The sequence below is a fragment of the Blennius ocellaris genome (assembly GCF_963422515.1).
Source record: "Blennius ocellaris genome assembly, chromosome: 12".
NCBI classification, from domain to species: Eukaryota; Metazoa; Chordata; class Actinopteri; order Blenniiformes; family Blenniidae; genus Blennius; species Blennius ocellaris.
In genome coordinates this window covers 14624580-14643546 of record NC_137661.1, presented here as the reverse complement: position 1 = coordinate 14643546, position 18967 = coordinate 14624580, and the positions used below count along the sequence as shown (strand labels likewise).

At 42.3% G+C, this 18967-nt stretch overlaps 1 protein-coding gene across 1 annotated transcript in view; it reads left to right on the top strand.

Moving 5' to 3' along the window:
* cep350 (centrosomal protein 350) overlaps positions 1-18967 on the top strand; it is a 31790-nt gene that overhangs the window by 9115 nt on the left and 3708 nt on the right. The window contains exons 10-36 of the mRNA XM_080506042.1: positions 276-994; positions 1108-1226; positions 1735-2720; positions 2910-3063; positions 3471-3640; positions 3817-3982; positions 5511-5665; positions 5771-5934; positions 6342-6452; positions 6603-6743; positions 6904-7016; positions 7285-7392; positions 7487-7704; positions 7928-8076; positions 8331-8609; positions 8706-8855; positions 9039-9199; positions 12163-12419; positions 12516-12685; positions 13211-13352; positions 13895-14055; positions 14185-14318; positions 14418-14479; positions 14576-16419; positions 16896-17426; positions 18168-18323; positions 18761-18883. Coding sequence (XP_080362168.1) covers positions 276-994; positions 1108-1226; positions 1735-2720; positions 2910-3063; positions 3471-3640; positions 3817-3982; positions 5511-5665; positions 5771-5934; positions 6342-6452; positions 6603-6743; positions 6904-7016; positions 7285-7392; positions 7487-7704; positions 7928-8076; positions 8331-8609; positions 8706-8855; positions 9039-9199; positions 12163-12419; positions 12516-12685; positions 13211-13352; positions 13895-14055; positions 14185-14318; positions 14418-14479; positions 14576-16419; positions 16896-17426; positions 18168-18323; positions 18761-18883 — 7643 coding nt within the window. The remainder of the gene's footprint in view (positions 1-275; positions 995-1107; positions 1227-1734; positions 2721-2909; positions 3064-3470; positions 3641-3816; positions 3983-5510; positions 5666-5770; positions 5935-6341; positions 6453-6602; positions 6744-6903; positions 7017-7284; positions 7393-7486; positions 7705-7927; positions 8077-8330; positions 8610-8705; positions 8856-9038; positions 9200-12162; positions 12420-12515; positions 12686-13210; positions 13353-13894; positions 14056-14184; positions 14319-14417; positions 14480-14575; positions 16420-16895; positions 17427-18167; positions 18324-18760; positions 18884-18967) is intronic.

The following is an 18967-nucleotide window of genomic DNA, read 5'->3' as shown; positions in this document are numbered from 1 at the left end:
GAGAAACTGCATCAATAAGATATATCCTGCTGTTTGTTGGAGTATCCCAACATTTTAAGGATTTTTTTCATACGAGGCAACATGTAAGGAATTAATAGTATACCAATCTTACAATGTTAGTTCTAATTGAAATGAATATTTACATTTAATGAATTGAATATCATATGATCTTTGTTTTAAAAGTTAAAACAGCTCTTTAGATCTGTTTGTCTGTATTCTCAGGTTGTTATGTGTTGCAAATATTAATGTGTTGCCTTTCTTTGAATATCCACCAGATTCCCGTCACCGTTCAGACTCAAGCTCACAATTAAACCGACGACCTTGCCCAATCAGCACAGAGAGACCTCAAAGTAAATTTTCAGGACAACTAAAAAACCATCAAACAACCTCATCTGTCCATTTGTCTGCAGCTCAGGACAAAGCCCCCGTGGAAGTAAGCACAGACCTGTTGTCACCAGACATCAAGGGCATCCTTGATGACCTTCAGCTTGAATGTAAAGAAGTGGAGGAAGAGAGGGCCAGAAAGAGGTCCCGGGGCGGCAGCAGTGGTAGGAGAGGGAGAGGGAGCTCAGGGTCACAAACGAGGTCCACAGTCTCCACCTGGGGACATGCTGGGGCAGCAGCTGATCCCTCAAGAGGTTGTCGTAGCGCAAGTCCCACGGCGAGCCGGTCAATGACCGGCAACATGACAGACAGAGGGCACAAAAAGCGACACTATGATGCAGATACAGTTCGCCAATACATTGTCCGGCAACAAGAGGAGCGAAAGCGGCAACGGGCTGAGGAGAAAAGGGCTCTGAGGGAAGACGCAGAAAAGAGAAATCGGAGACTTCAAGAGCTCTACAGGAAGCAAAGAGAAGTTGCTCGATCTGAGGCTCCTGTGGCTCTCGTACACAAGCAACTCCAGGAGACTTACAGCAAACTTCTGATTGAAGAGGCTCAACTTGACGAGGAGACCGCACGGACATACAATGTCGCTTCCTCAAGCTCCATGGTATAGTGCACATGCTTTGAATAATAACCGATTGAGCAAAATAGAGAATAACCTTGTGTTTAAGCAAAATACTTGAATCATTAAACTGTATTTCAATGTGTGGTCTTCTTCAGAGACCAATGTACCAGCCCTCAGGAGAGTCGGACAAGGAGAACAAAAGACTAGAAGCTCCACAGAGCCCTTCAAGTAGTGATCGGTCTTTGAGTGATCAGCCACCTCCTCCTTTATCCAGGTAAACATTTGCACACTCATCGACATGAATGAATGATTTCAGCTTTTGTATTCTTCAGAATGAGAAGCCAACTGCAGTTCTTACTATTTGTTAACATAAACAGCCCCGGCGCCCTCTATTGACCAGCCGCCACTGGTTACCATTTAGAATATACAGTGTCGTGTAGTGTTTGCGCTCTGCTGTAGAAACGACTGAATATACAGTGGCAAATTGAAGCATGGTTGGTAAAATACATTGACCAACCTGACATGGAACAGTGGTTGGCCCAAAACTCAATCATCCACAATGTTGAAAGAACACAGAAGCACCTCGGTCGTCTACAAAGTGGCTGTTCATGCAGTCCGACTCAGGAGTTGACACAAATCTCATAAACTGTGTTGTAACACTTGAATAAAAAAAAAAAAAACGATTTTAAGAGCAACAATGCATATTTTCAATTTTCAAGTCCTATTTTTTCCACTCTTTTCAGTCTCCTTTTAATCTTCATGTGATACGTTAACTCTTGCAGGACTGCTCTTGATGTGGGAGTTGCCTCTTTGCTTCAGCCAGACCGTCTGTTCCCAGCTGCTCGTCCCGTGGCTGGTCCCAGCAGCGGTCGTGCAGCGACTGATGACCATCTCCTTTCTCAACTTCTGAGGCTGGAGAAAGCGGCTGGTAACATCAAGCACACCGAACGACCAGCCACGGCGTCTTTCAACAGGACGCAGTCGAAAGTGTCTCGCATCGAGGCCCTCAAGGCCACTGCAGCATCCCTTTCCGACCGCATAGAGAATGAGGCACGGAAACTTGTGGGAGATGGGATCAACTACGGTACAGCAACTTCAGTGGCTTTGGATAATGTACACACTCCTCGAGCTTCTGATTTTAATGATCGTTGCTGGTCAGAAACGGCCTCGCGCGCAGCAGAAAATACTGACATGGCTTCGAGGATCCAGAGAATTTTGGCGAGCGCGGGTCACGGTTTATATGACGGCATGGCTCTTCCAGGAACCGGCAATCTCCATGCCTTCCGAGAAGAGATGGAAAAGAATGTTTCTTATGTCAGTCCATCTTATGTGAACAGGTTAGGCCCTGTTGTCAACAGTGCCTCCCCGGAAAAGAGAAATCTGGTCAATGGCTTGGGAAAGGTGGAGAGAATTGAAAAAGTTGCACAAAATAGGGAAGAGAGTCAAACAGATCTCCACGATTCAAGCGCCGGTTCCATTAGTGAGGGCCCTATTTTGAGCGAAGGCAGTTTTTCTGAAGAAGAAGCAAGCCGTCCTCGTCCCTTCAATGGCGGCTCACCGAGGACACCCAATCATACCGAGGCAGTGGACTGCGGCACAAGTCAAAGGAAGGACTATCAGCGGCTGTTGGAGTTTGAGAGTGATGCAGCGACTTGCTTACCTTTTGCACAACACAACAGCAGTAAAACAGGCTGGGAGGAGTTGAACAAAGGAAGTCCTCTCAGTGTGATAAACATCTTCACCAAAAACCTCTGTGGCCGCGTTGAAGGTAAGTTCACATGAGTCCATTTCTAATAAAGGAAAATATGTTCATCTTTTCAGCTAAAATGAAGATGGCCAAAAACTTCTTATTAGCTCTTGCTCTTGTATTTGTGGTAAATGCAGCTAAACCCATAATTTCCACCAATTATCAGTATGCGTTACAGTATTTTCTCACTGCCTCTACCTTGTCCCGTAGTGAGTGAGAGACACTTGGAGAGGAATTCTCCCTCTGCCCAGTCCGAGCAATCTGAGCATGCTCGTGGAGCATCGGCTGTCTATGAAGATGACTTTGTGTCATCACATAGTAGCAGAGCCAGTGGCCAGTTGAAGAGGGGCTCCAATTCTCCAAGGTAAAAATAAATAAATAAAAGGGAGTACCCCAAGTGACCACTGGGTGGCAATAAAGCTACACAGATGAAGGGTAGGAGTATGAAAGATTTTATTTTAGACTTTTTAGATGTTAGTTTAAGTATATAACATATACATATGTTGTGTGTTTTTTGTTCTAACAAAGATTAAAGAAATGGCAATAAGTCTGAATATTTGTAATACATTCACACAAAACAACTTGAAATATACAAATATACTCTGCTTAGAGTATGTAAGCTACAAAGCCAACATTTACATCTTTCATACTACTTTCCTCCATGTGTGACTTGAGGCATTCTTCTGTCTACCTGATGGTGTATTTATGTAAATTTTATTTAAGTTTAAATTTGTAAATGACATGGCTTTGATTACATTCCTTTTCTCTCAGTGTGAATAGTCACTTTGAAGAGCTGATGAGGAGATCACCATATGAGAAAAGCACAGGAGGCATTTATTCCCAGCCTTCGTCTTTTCACTCATCTGCTCACTCACCGCACTACTCCTCCGGTTCAACATCTGGGTCTTCGCCACTCTCGAGACACTCAACCAGAAAAAAAGGTGATGATCAGTTTCATACTATTCTTTTACGGCTGTGAATGGCAAATCAATTTTCGTAGATATGTATATGTATCTATTTTAAGTAAACAGTTATGCCGAACAGTTTTAAAGTTATTCGCCTTATTGAGGTATGAAATGACTTTATTGTACAAGCTAACTATTTCATGTCTCGCCAGGAACGGCATCTGACCACAGTGATACGACTCTTATCGAAGAGCACGTCTCCTGTTCACCCCCATCAGAATCATCTGATTCCAGAAAGAAAAGCTCAAGCAAAACCCCCGTCAATAGCCAAGCCAAGAGTGTCCATACCGATGACCCATTAGAGCAACATCAACCAGGGTAATGAGCCACAATATTCTGCTATAAAGAAAAAAACGTGTTTTAGTTGGGTGATACAAAAAAAGTTTTAAAGAATTAAAGTGGTGAAGAAATACAGCCTGCTGTATCCACAAGTTTTGAGTTACACTTGAACCCAGTGGTCTCTGGTATTTCCTTCCTTCCCGGTTTTCGGTCACCTTTGGTGAAACACTGCTTTGATGTTGCGGCGGTCTGTTGACTTACACTGGAAAATCTTTGTGTTATGCTGGAGATGGTGGGACGTATGGAGATTTCCCTCGGGATACAGTTTGACTTTTTTTTTTTCATTGCCACTTTCATTTGCTACAAAAAACTGAAATAGTGCTTTCTTTGCATTAAGTTTGTATCAGGTAAAAACTAATAACTTTCTTTTGTGTATGAATTTCTGAGCTAAACAAAAATGGATTTTGAACCTGTGGACTAAAATTGGATATTTTCAGCACAGGGTGTTCTAAACCACTCAAAAAACATCCACTTGGAACACATTGTTATTTATTAGCCTAAAGTAAATTTATCTGGGCATGACTAATTAGTGAACTAGACTCTGAGCCAAGTTGAGGCTGCCAGTCTAAACAGTTGTGTGGCTTGCTTTTCTGCTGAAGGCTTGAGAGTTTCTGTGGCCCTTTAACAAGAGCAAGCTGTAGTTCAACCTTAGACAGAAAACACTGGCTATTTTGTTTTGGGGCCTGCAAAGTGGTTGGTCGGGTCAGACTGCTTCGCCTCAGCTTTGGCCTCTTGCCAAGAAAAGTGGGAGAGGTTGGTTTTTTTTTAAAGTCTGACTACAAAGTAGTGACATTTGAGTCCTCTAATGGCACGGTGAAACCCAAGTGGCAGATTCTTGGGATTTTCTGAACCCTGTGTGCTTTATTCAGTAAAGGCAAGACATTCTTATAGGATTCCACACTATTTTCATTATAAATGTGAATTATTGTGAAGAACTAGACCTGTCACAAATATTTTGCATGATATTGTGCCTGTGCTGTAATTTAGAACAGACTGCAGGTCTGCTTAATGTCTTGACATTGTGGTGATATACTCTAGATTTTCTTCCTTGGAGTGATCCTCTTTGAGCAGCAACCTATATCCTTTCTTGATCTCTTTTTCTCAGCCTCCTCCTTTAAGTCTTTGTACATCGGCTGGTTCAGCGCTGCTCAAAACCACTCCTTTTTTAGAATCTTGTAACCAACCTATTTTTCCTTTAGAAAGAATGGCCTCCAAGCAGATTAGTTTAGCATTAAAGTCTTTAAAACTTCTAATTATAGAAATATAACTTTACACTGCAGTTACTTTCTTTACATTTTGTGAAATGTTTTAATGTTATTTACATTTTTAAAGCGCTAAATTGTTTATTGAGTCATTTTGCTATGTATTATGCTTAAATCCGTGTCGGACACTATCATGCCACGACAAAATCCTATGCGCAGATATCCATTAACCTACTTCAAAGAAGATATTTTCAAACTTTAAAAAAAACCCAGATGAAACAGGAATTTCTATTCTTTTATTACAGGCCTAGATTGACTTTTTCCCCTGATGAGCCACACACCGGTTCTCCTCCAGCAGCAGACTCTCAGAGTGAGCATGTGAGAAGTGGCACTCAGGGTGTGAATAACTCAACTGCACACACGTCAGCTCATGGTTTTAAAACAGGAATGAGATCCACGGGTAAGATAATGCAAGCTTATTTTTGAACACTACTCTTGCTGTTTGAGATAAATCGCCATTTTAACTGATTTCTCCCTTCTCCTATACCGTTTCCTCGCATCTCAGTGAAACTACAGTATTCACCTGCAGTCCTGCAGCAACGTATGGCAGCGGAACTTCAGTACCTAGAGTCAATTGAGGACTCGGTTAGGCAGCTGGGGGATATGGAGAGACTGGTGGGTGTGTCCATGGCACAGCAGGAGAGTGCATCATTGGCACAAATACTTAAGGTAAAGAAGGTTATTTTTTTGCAAATAATATGACTATTGTAATGAGTTATGGTTATTGGTATTAAATGATCACAATAAAAAAACATTACCAATCTAACATTGATTGATTGAAAGCAGACTGTTACAAACTTTATATACATTTATCAACCAATTGATTAGACTCGTTTGTGACTCTGGACTACAACTCTGCCAAAGTTTTACTTTATGCAAGTTTACATTTCTTTGGTTTGGGCAGCCAGAATGGTGAGAATAAGGCCCACTAGTGTTCATGAATGGTTTCATGAGGAGATTAAAGTGGAGATTATCTTATCTTATTGGAATGTGTTATTCTGCCCTTACATGCCTGAAGTATTTGAAACACAGAGTAAGGACATGCACTTATTAGACTCTGAACTGTGACCTTTCAGACCAAGCAGCAGCGCCATGAACGTGACCTCTATGAGCTGAAGATCAAGGCTGAAAGAGAAGCTCTCGAGGCAAAACTGCAGATGGAGGAAAACAAACAGAAAGTGGCCAGGGTACAGTCCACATTACACAAAGTTAACCTGAGGGTGTATAAGTATACAGAGTCAATATTTCTGTTCATGATGGTTATCGTATCCTTTTTCAGCTTTTGAAATACAAGGAATTGGTGCTTAGCCGTTTCTGTGTATATGCATTTTTTTCAGGCTCATATAGAAGTGCAGGAAAGCTTGGCAGCCACTCAGAGGGAGACCTTGGAAGGCCTCCAGGAATCTACTACAAAGATGATGAGTCAACAGGCTGAGGCAGCACGCTATACAGTCGATGCTGCACGGCACATCAAGGAGGTTCGCAATCACTTCCTGCCTCTTTGCCTGGAAAAGCCGTTTTTAAAATGTTACTACAAAAGCTCACTTACAGTGGAGGGGGACAAAACTTAACATTCAGTTTAAGAATAAACCAATGAAATATGTGACCACTGACCAGCATTTTGTCTTTCTCTATCAGCTTGCAGAAATGGCTCGGTCACAGATCCCTCCTGTTGTCACTGATTCCTCCATGTTGGACCAACAACAGAGTTCCCATCTGAATCAGCTACAAGACAAAGCCGACTCTGACAGGTGCACTTTGAGTATTTAAAATATAACATTTCCAGGTTTTCATTCCTCTGAATTACTTGATTTCATCATCTGTAGCTGCAAGTGTGATGCACAATAGTTTCATAACCCAGTTGACATTGTTTGAAAACAGAAAGCCATATTTAATGTTTTCATATGGACAATTTGCTGTATACAAATGTCAAAACTTTCTGGAGCTTTGCTGCTTTTGGTTAAACTAAATAGTTGAACTAAATCGTCTCATGTTTTTCATTGTTTATTGTACCGGTAGCTATCAGAGTGAGATGTCAAGCAGAAGAGCCAAGTCAGAGGAACCACCATCATCACTGAACAGCCTCAGTCCACCTGACTCGCTGTCCTTCAATAGACCTGACCTGAGGTATCAGTCAGATTGCTTTTGATGTTGTCCATACATTTTCAGTCAAGAGAAACAAAACAAAATGTTAAACCTATTTGTTCTCATCTTTCCTTAGTGGAGCTACATCCAGTAGCCACCACAGCCCACCCCATGTGTCTGCAGATTACAGTGAACAAGTGAAAAAGGAGGGAACAACCAGAAAATGGAAGAACGGTGGTGGAGAGGGAAGGCAAGAAAAGGAAGCAGCCAGCAGCTCCATAGAAGAGGAAGTTGCAACAGCAGCCAATGACTCCCTTTGCAGTGACAGCATTCACTCCGCATTGGATGACAAAGGTACTGGATGACAAGTTAAAAAGCTGACATTGATATTTTTCATTTAACACTCATTCAAGGCCTATGGTACTTAAGTGTAACTGACGTTAGAGTTGTAAATATGAAAAATGAGATCTGTACCAGAGTCAATACCATTTATAGGCATACTGCCATGCATGTGGTTTCTATACATGATCAAGAAATACTTTTATACATGAGATTGTCTTGTCTTTCATTTTTCAAGCTGACAGTACATCGGTTGCCACAGAGTATTCTCTCAAGTTTGACGAGTCTATGACCGAGGATGAGATAGAGGAGCGCTCTTTCCGTTCTCTGTTGCCATCTGAGGCACATCGTCGTGGAACTATGGAGAAGAAGTCCCGCCACCATGAGGTATTGGAGAGTGATGGAGCCCATCGCATCACAATAGTTTCAGGATCACGCAATATTTGCAAGGAGAGGTGCAAAGAGAGAATTATGATCCACAAGTGTTTCTTTTTTCTTTCTGTCTGTACTGTCAACCTTTCCTGTTTTTGTTGTTTGGGATTTTATTGGGGGTTAGGTGGGGGCGTAGTTTTATCACTTGCTTTTAGTGTTTCTATTCATTGTAGTTCATTGTCATAACCTTGTTCTGTGTTGTCCCGCAGCTGCAGGATGCAAGTGTTGCCTTCTCTGGCGGACAAGACAGCTTTTCACAGTTCACTATGGACATGGTGCGCCAGTACATGAAGGATGAAGAAGTAAGACTGCAGCACCAGAGTTCTCTGCTCCATCTTCGCCAGAAAGCTCTCAAGGAGAAGACCCGGACCGAGCTGGCTTGGCTGGAGCACCAGAAGAAGAGACTGAGAGACAAAGGAGAGGATGATAAAATGCCACCAATCAGGAAGAAGCAAAGAGGACTTTTGATGAAACTACAACAAGAACAGGTGCCCAACAGTAATCTCACAGTGTCACTGAAATTTACAGCATACTGTCAGCTCACCCAACTCACCGGCGTTTTCTTTTATGCTCTTTTCCCGCAGGCTGAGATCAAGCGACTTCAGGAGGCAAACAAAGCAGCAAGGAAAGAAAGGCAGTTGTTGATGAAACAACAGGAGGAGATTGAGCGTATGAGAAACTCAACACTCAGACTGAAGGAGCGTCTCAAGTGTGCTGGTGGTGAAGCATCTTCTGTAAGTGGCGTAATCACAGGAGCATTCAAGACATTTTCAGTCCCACATGGTTTGCTTCACAGTAGTGTTTTATTACGATAAAGTGTAAAAATGTTCACAATCCAGATTATGTGCGTCTCTTCCTCTTCCTGTTTGGCCTCGCTTATTGTTGTTGTACTTCTGTGGTTGTGATTTATCCTCTAGGAGACACCTGTATCAGAAGTGGCTGGATCTGAAGCAGCCTCTCCCAGCATAAGGCATTCTGAAGACATCCGGAGCCCCTCTCCATCTCTCTCCATCTCTGGCAGTGAGACCAGCAGCATCATGCAAAAGCTGAAGAAGATGCACTCTCACATGGATGAAAAGTAAAGACAAATTTTATTTTCATATTTAAAAAAAGGTTCAATGATAGTAGCATTTCATACGTCATACTAGACTCCTTATCAGAGATCAAAATCCTGTTTTAGTTTGTCAAAACTGTTATCTTTTCTCTACCTGAACCTAATGAATGTGTTATTGAATCTTTTTGCCACAGACTGCAATACCAATGTTTACCATATTTCTCTGTGTGAAGTACTGTGCTTGTGGAGATAAGCATATTCTCATTCTTCTTCTCTGTTTGTACTTGGCATCCATACTTGCTAGAATACCCATTAATGTCAGGCAGTTTAGAAGTATCTTATACATACCACTATGTGCTTTTAATACTGTTGACTGCAAGTTGCAGTTGAATCAAACACATTTTGTCTTGTTGACAATAATGGCTTAAGGGTCTGTTTGTCCTCTTCGCTTTTGAACTGGAACTCACTACTTTAGTCAGGGGGCCGCACAGTATGTTCGTAACCAGCGAGCTCAAACAAGTGTGTTAATTCTTTTGTAGGGTAGTATTCCTTATTCGGTGATAAATCCAAGGATAAGCTTTCATCGTACCATTTCAGGAATTTCCTGGAATAGATTAACTTACTTTATACAGTAGGATTATAATGTGTTTGTATTCAAATGAACCTAAATACACTATAGCTGCATGTAGAAATGTTCAAAGCTCCTTAGGACCAATTGAGTTAAGCATGACATGCTTGTGTGGCTTTTTCAGTATTCTCTATTGCACCAACACTGTTTGTCAGGCTAAAACCATTGCTCTCTGGTATCACAGCTATATTTACTTCGGCAAACATGCTCCTGTTTAACATTTGTTGATCACTGATGAATCTGCTATTCAGTTTCCTCCATTTGCATTTGTCCTACCCTAGCCAAACTCTATTTAATTGACGGAGTGGTTATAAGACAACATTCTCTAACAGGCACATTCTGACCGCTGGGGTGTATTAAAACCACATATTCTCATCTCACTCTCCTTTTTCTCTATGTGTTCTCCTCTGCGTCCCTTGTGTTTTTCATTGTGTGTGCGTGTGTGCGTATTATACATATCCCTTTTCTATGTTTGTTTGGCTCTTTTGACTTTGTTGCGTGCTTGTGTGTTGTAGACACTGTTCTTCTGTCCACTACTTCTTCTCTGTGTTCTCGGCCCACCACTGGGCTTCCCTCAGTGTCTGTCTTCCCAAGCTCCACCCTAAATTACAGCTTTTTATCTACAACCAGTTGGGCAGGTATAGTACAGTACTCTCTACCTCTCCACCTAGCACTATCCTGTCTCACCTCCACTCCCTCCCCATTGAGCATGCTTGTGCTCATCCGCTGGCCCTTGGTAACTGTGGGTTGGGATGGTGAATGAGTGATTAGACGCCGTTTGGGGTTTTCTATGCAATAATAAGCTGCTTTGAACTAACAATGTGGATTCTGTGAGTTCAGTTAAAATGGTAAATGCAAAGAAAAGCCCAGGGAAAGCTGCCTTTACTGAAATAATCTAAAATTTCAGCAACTTCACTTTGAATTCCACATCTTTTATGTTACTTTGTTTTTGGAAACTTTTGTTCTTGGGGAGACAAAAAAGTTGTTGCCAGAAATAATTGACTGCACACTGAGTTGAAAACAATTAAACATTAGAAATTGAAAATAGTTTCCTTGACAAACTGAGGTTCCATTTATATATCAGGATCTTTCCTTGTTTGAAATCAATTCAAATCCTATACTCAAAGCTAGCATTTCTCTAATTTTTGTGGTGTTTACTTGGTAACTACTTACCTCATTTTTTTCCTCAGGGAATGAGTGGTTAAAAAAATGTACTACCACATTTTTGGCTGGGCTGCTGCAGCCTGGTTATCAATATAAAATTATTCAAAATAAAAGCACACCCTGGCATGAAAGTAAATTACTTGCACAAAGAATAAAGCAGAGATAAAGTGGTCTATACCTTTAAATGACCTCGGTAAATCCAAGCGAGCCCTCTTTATTATGCAACTGCTGCATGGGATGGGATAATAAGTACAGATGGTCATTGGCTGTAATAGAGTTTGGGAAGGGACTGAAGAACCCCCACCCCAGCCTCATTCTTAACTTTCCAGTCTGTCATCAGTATACATTAAGTCAAGGGAAAGTCCTTTAAATTAGATCCAGGCGATATAATACTGTACTGTAATGGCACCCATTGTGTGTGTGTGTGTGTGTGTGTGTGTGTGTGTGTGTGTGTGTGTGTGTGTGTGTGTGTGTGTGTGTGTGTGTGTGTGTGTGTGTGTGTGTGTGTGTGTGTGTGTGTGTGTGTGTGTGTGTGTGTGTGTGTGTGTGTGTGTGTGTGTGTGTGTGTGTGTGTGTGTGTGTGTGCGTGCGTGCGTGCGTGCGTGCGTGCGCGCGCGCTCTTGCATTGGTGATCGGGGTAAACTTGTCTATATGATCCTAAGAATCTCACTTTAACAAGCGCCTTTAACTGATGTGTGCGTGTGTGTAGGCGTGCGCCCGCATCACTTGGTGTCCAGTCCCTGGGTTGGAGTCTCATGCATGACATCTGACACTTATCTTATTCTTCATTTCTTTTTTGCTTAGTGAGATTTCATAACTTTTTCATTTAGAGGTATTTGTACATTCCTATACTCGACCTACCTGAATGACCCCTGGTGGCATGCATCGGATGTATGTCTGTTTGCTCGTGTGTGTGTGTGTGTGTGTGTCTCTTGGAATTGTGTTCACGGTGAGGTTGCATTAATGATTCTATATCTAGGTGATTTGGGTCTTGCATCTGTGGGATTGTTTTTAAACCTTTTTAATGGTTGATACTTCCTCCTTTCTGTTTCATCATTACTGCCCCTTCTCTGCCCCCCACCTTTGTCTTTACCTTTATCTTCATTTTGTCACTTCTCAACTCTTGAACTTCTATATCTTTTCTTCCACCTCTTCTTCCATGCATTTTCCCTTTCCTTTCATTGTCCTACAACAGGTTCCTGACCAAACGAGAGCAGCAGTTGATACAGAGGCGCCACCATGCCGAAGAGCTGTTGCAATGGAAACAGCGGTTGGACCAAGAGGAGGCAGAAGTCCGTAGGATGGAAAAAGAGGCCTTGGCTGTATGGAACCAGAAAACAACACGGCACAAGGATTATGACGTATCTGAGACTCAGAAAAAAGAGACCTCTGATGTTAGCTCCCAACCAAGTCAATGTCTAAGCTCAGAGACCAGAACCGACAGTGAAAAAGGTGAACTCATTTTTTTTGTTGCATTATTCAGTTTGTGGAAAAGATGCAAATCGGTGTTGATAAAGGAAAATGACCCTTTTATATGCTTGCTCTTAGAATATGCGACTGAGGGGGAATGTTCCTCAGTACCTGAGTCCAATATGCTCAGAGAGGGACTGGCATCACCACCTGCTTCAGTCTCCAAGACTCCTTTGGCCTCGAATCAGAACAGCCACCCTGATTACACCCATGACTTCACTTCAGCATCTCAGTCACCAAGCAGACAAGTATGCATTCATGTGCATTTGTTATCATTCAGTAAACTCTTTAGGAGCACGCTGTTGTTTATAGTGGCTCTATTATACTTTGTAGCTTCAAAAACCGATTAAATATGTATACACTGCTAATACAGCTCCCAACATTTTTGTTAAACATTCCAAGCACTGGGAATGTTTCGCACATATGTTAAATAATAAATGGAAAATATTATTAATTTTGTGCTATAAAATGTGAATGCATTGTGCTGTCTATATCTGTGATATAGATGTAAATTCTATCAAATTTGATGACAAATAAATATTGAGGACCAAAACATTTGAAAGGATTCACACACCTTATCTTGCCATTGTGCTTATTTATAATGTGCTTCATACTCCGGGGAACTCTCCTAGCAGGAGTTCATTTACTGTACATGTAAAATATTAATGCAAGCACACCTCTGCTCAAGCATCTGACTGTGATGTCATGTCCTGAAGAAGTAATATTCCACTCTCTTCCTGTCTTTCCTCCTCCTGTCTGGCCCTCCTTTCCAGTCTTCTCTCAAAAGCAACCGTAGGCCTGCCGCCTCTTCCTCAGATAGCAGCAATAAAACCAAGATGCAACTCTGTTCCACCTCCCAGACACTCAACGAGGTCTACAATCAGTCCACTGACCCTGCCAAGTCCAAACAGCTTGGTGAGTTACTGAAGAGCACTCGCACACGCACACACACACACACACACACACACGCAGAAATTAATGTTTAAAGTTAGAATTTAAACGTTTTCAGAGAGGACCAGGGAAGATGCTGCAGTGCATGGGCGTATTGCAGCTGTACTGCTGGCACTGTATTGTCCAGCATATGTGATGCTGCTAGGATTACATTATGTAAAGCACTTCATTGATGTCTAACTTGCATAGCCATATCAATGGGAGGAGGAAGCATTTTTCCATTGCACTTTGTTGTACACGCAAAAGGCGTTTTTCTGGCATTGAATTATGGCTGAATATGTTTTTATTCATATTCAGGTCACCGTTAAAACTGTTATTCATTGTAATGCTCATTCTTTGTGTTTGAAGAAATGTACTTTTCTCATTCCTGGTAAAGAAAATGTACAGTAATCTCCAAAGAAATGCTTTTGAGTTTGAGTGGGCTAAAAGTTGGATTACCCATTGCTAATCAGAGATCTGGCAGTGGTTTCACATTCTTGCTTTGACTTATCTGAATTTTCCTTCAGAAACCATTTCAAACCAGAGTGACATAGAGAGTCGGATAGAAGCTCTGAAGGAAGAAGTCAGAAAACGGAAGTTTATGGCCTACCGCCTAAAGAAAGAGCAAAAGAAGCGAAACAAGGAGCGGCTAAAAGCACAGGAGGCAAGCCTTTTGAAACAACTGCAGGTAGGGTTTGAAGGTGGTCGTTGAGATGTCGTATTTACACTTGTATCGTTTAGTTTTTGGACTACTTCCTTGTAATTACATTTATTATCATAGCTCTTCATGTCTAACTGATTTCTTCTATTGTTTAAGAATTACAACAACTTCATTGTGAAAACAAAGGCAGAACTGTACAAAGAACCAGAGGCAGCTTCTGACACCAACTCTCACATCAACGAGTCTACGTCCTCTCAAGAGCCGTCCCTTTATCATCCTTCTCCACACAGGTACTAACATCCGCTATATACATGATGTCCTTTGAATATACAACACTGGAATGTATGCAAAATGAATACAGTGCAGTAAAGCAAATACCGTTTCCTTAGGTCTGAAACTAGTAAAATCGCAGGCCCCGAAAGGACACAGATTGGTGCATCATTAGACCAGAGTGAGTGGCTTGTATTAATCACTTTTATGTTTTGATTTACAATGTTTTGTCACATTGATAATCTTGTAAAAATCCAACTCTTTTCTGTTACCACAGCTGCTCTTCTTCAGCGAAATCTTAGCAAATCCACATCGGTGCCTGAAGATTTGTCTAATGAGGAGCCGCGACCTTCAACTGTGGCACAATATGGTGGCAAAGAATGTCCAACTGCAGCTCAAGGACGCCTTCAGTCCACGGAGTGTCTTTCCAGTCCCGCTTCTAAGCACCGCAATGCTACGTCTGTGAGCGACAACATTTCTGATGATAGATCTGATGTACTGGAAGAGCTGGAGTTGGAAAGGAACTCAAAGGTTAACGATGAACTCTCTGAGCCTCTCCTCAAACTGGAAAAGGACTCCAGTCTTGTCTCCCAATGTTCTGCATCTAAACATGTGTCCTCTTTCATTCATGAAGAAGGTGAACATGGTTCATATGTGGACTCAGAAAAAGACAGGGCGGTAAAGCAGAAGGAAATGTCTGAAGGAGAGGAAACTCCAAAAGTCAATCAATCCAAAAATGTTGCCTCTTATCAGCCATATTCAGCTGCTTTGGATGTCACAACCTCACCACATCGAAGCAGAAGCCCTCCATTCAGTGACAACTCCCATTCTCCTCATTCAACTGCTCCGCCATCAAATAAGGAGGCTCTTCCCGTATTAGATGGGTGTCATGATGACTTTGAGTCCTCAGCTGATTCTTCACCCCGGCAATATCTCGAGTCTCAAGCCTCGTCTTCTCCCCAAGACATCAAGTGTTCACCTCGCAGAGCCACAACCCTTGACAGCCAAGATGAAGTCATCGAGGAAGATATAGCCGAGGCGCTTACTGGCCGTTCTGGTATGAGTGAGCCAAACCAGGCCAAGTCTGAGGGACTGTTTGATCTGGATCTGGAGGCAAAAGATTTCAAGCATGACGACGAGCACATCAATTCGAGCCGTTCTCCACCTGTTTCTCCGCTACAAACCTCCATGTCCCAAGATGTAGATGAAATGCTCAGTTTCAACATTGGAGATCGGGTTCTTGTTGGTGGCGTTCAGCCTGGTACCCTAAGATTCAAAGGTCTAACCACCTTTGCCAATGGCTTCTGGGCAGGTGTGGAGTTGGACAAGTCTGAAGGTAGCAACAATGGTACATATGATGGCGTAGTGTACTTCCAGTGTGAAGAGTCCCATGGCATCTTTGCTCCTCCGGACAAAATTACACATCTTCCAGACAAGTTTGAGCTTTACACGGATACCACAGAAGATGAGGACTCGTTTTTTGATGACCTGTCGGGTAAAGGTGGGGAGAGACCCAAAACGGATGAGCACGAGTCCCAAGAACAAAGCAATCACAAGACTGAAGATGAAAAAACACTTTTTATGGACGCAAGGCATGGAGATAAAACGATTATGGACAAATCTCTGAAGGACCGGTCTCAACTGAAAACCACATCCTCCTTCAATTCGCAGCATCACAAGGAATCTAAGCATTCAGGGACTAATGGTGACGCTCAAGACATAATGTTGGACTTTAAAGACACGTCGCACTCCATTTTCATCTCAGATTTGGAAAGTAAGGAGATCATAACACTCACTGAGAGGGATGATTTTACTCCAGTTGAGCCAACCACGGATATCAGGGATGGCATTATTAGAAAAGAGAAGGACATGGTTCTGGTTGACACTTTAGCTGACAAACTTGTCAACACCCTTTTGAAAGATACCCTGGTGCAGTTTGCTGAAATTAAAAAGGCGAAAGAGCAGAAGATACGGTCTCTTAACCGGGAGAATGGAGACCTTTTTAGTGAATCTGCTGACAGAGAAGAGCTGATCACTCCTGTGGATCAAAAAGATGGCCTCCCCTTCTTTCTACCAGCTGACAAAGAGGAATTATCTTCTCCGGAGCTGTGTAACCGACCAGTAAGTCTTGAGTCACATTATTTGACTAATATGTTGTTGAAAAGGCTTTACATTTAATTTCCATATGCAAGCACTTGTTACTTTTCAACACGGCAGCAAAGGTTTTAAAATGTGGTGCTGAAAGTAATTATCGAGCCATAGAATATTATTTGGCAACACCAGCCGTAATATCAACTCACTGACTAATCAGTTGTTTACTTGACCTCGAAACCTTTTTTTTTTTTTTTTTTTTTAGAAAAGTGTTCAAAGTCTAACCTTATGTTGACAGACTATTGAATTTGGTGGTCTTTACGGGAAGTTTTAGTGTTGGTAACATCACTCAGAAACACGACGCTTCAAAACTAAAGGCAAAATCTGTGGTTTATGATGTGACTCATGATGACATGTTGTTAAAAGACTTTTAAGTACACACTTGTGATCTGAGCTGAAATTCAATCATCATTAAATTCCTTTTCTCTTCTCTTGTCCCCTAACAGGAGAGCCCAGTATTGGGGGCTATTGGGCAAGAGGAGCTTGCTAAGCGACTGGCAGAACTGGAACTGAGCCGTGAGCTGCTGGATGGGCTCGGTGATGACCAGGACTGGTTCGATGAAGACTATGGTCTCAGCTCAAGAAGAGAGCAGCAGAGACTCAAACAGGAAGAGGAAGAGGCGAGGTTGGGAGGAGGTCTCGGGAGATCTGGTTCATCGGCTGTAGCAGCTATGGGGGGGATGGCTTCATCATCAAGTCTGGAGCAGCAGGTAAAGACTCCCCCGAGGCCGGAGCTTCCTCTCCCGCTGCCTCCTAAACTACCCGAGCAGCCGGCTATGGTCGTGCCGCATTCAGCTGCCGAAGTGGAGAAGTTGGTCCATACTGCAACTCAGGAGATCTGGGAGAGATGTGAGCTCGGCAACGACGGAGTACTCAACCTTGCACAACTGCCAAACCCTCAAGCGTCACAGCAGTATTTAGGGGAAGAGCCTGACAGCCAGGATCCAGAGGCTCTATCCATCCATAGCTACAGAAAGGTAAAAGAAAAGCTCTAAAATCATCAAGAAAGAATGACGTGTAATGAAAACCTTGATCGGCCCTAATGTTGGGACCACTTTGGTAATATTGTGCAGGTCCACATTTTGCTACTAAAACAGCTGTTGCCCATTGGGGCAATGACTCCAGTGGACCTCTGGACATGTGTTTCAGTTACCACAGTGTGCGCAACAGATTGTGTAGGTTTTGGAAGCTGAGAGGCGGGGTCTCCATTGAATGACAGTCACGGTGACCCTCGGCCAGCCATGTCCCTGTGACTGGGTCACTGCCTTCCTTCCTAGAGCAGCGTTTGAGAGACACTGACCAGAGCAGAACAGAAGCACCTTACAAGGGCTTTTCCTGGGTTTTTTGATACAACAATCAAACACAATTTCTTTTTTTTTTTCCTTCCTGTTTTTAATACATCAACACAGTGCCTGACAGTTATTCAGCAGTAAATTAACATTTTATCCTCACGCCAGCATCTAAATCAAGATTCAATGTTTTGAGGAAATATCAGCAGACTAGCTGTAGCCAACAGCAATATCTAATTGTAAATATGAAAAAATATTTTGTCTTTTTTAAATATAGAGATGTAGATTGGGTACTGTGCTTATGGAGTTACATTTTGTTTCACTCTTTTACTTTCCTCCAAACCATGCTTGTGTATGTGTTTGCTTCAAACAGTGTTTAAAGTATTGTTCCACATCTCTAAACCTTCTATCTGGTTTTTGTTTTTCTAGGCTGTGTATGACCTCACATGGGAAATCCTTCAGGACATCTATTCTGAAGACCCCGACACTGATCAGCCTCAGTGGGTCAAACTGCGGCGTGCCAAGTCGTCATCGTCATCGTCCTTACACAGAGTCAAGATGCCGGGAGACCTGAGCAAAATCCAGGTAGGGTACTTTAGGACAGAGAACACAGCCGAAGAACCCGCATTCCAGTCGGCTTTTTGTGGACCTTCCTTATTCCTAAGCAAATTTTGATTTTCCATTTGCCTTCGCCTCTAAAAGACCTTCTCTGTCAAAGCTTCAGTTTTTCCGTGCTGCTTGTTGCACTTGTTTAAAATCTGATCAGACCTATCGCGTTTTTAGATTTGATAAGTCTCCATCATTTTACTGCCGTTTCAATGGTTCAATTCTGAATGATTAAACTTTAATACAATCATTTCTATATTAACCATATACTCATAATTTAACTGTTGTTTTAGGGGTCTTCGTACATCTTGAAAACTACGTTTTTACCTTTAAAGACTTCCAAATGCAGTGGAATTTGCTCAGCACAGGATTCAACATGGTCTGCTTGTTTTCTGCCTGTCACATTGTTAAAACAGGAATTCATCACTGCAGAAGTACTGAAACTGTACGGTTTGGCAAAAGACCAGAGCCAGAAGACCGACTGGCAGAAGATGCTCAAATTTGGCAGAAAGAAGCGAGACCGAGTTGATCATATACTGGTAGGTCCCGGAAAAATGACGTGTGTTGTGTGGATGTGACCTAAAATAAAACTGTGTTTATACACAGTATACCCATGCCTTTGA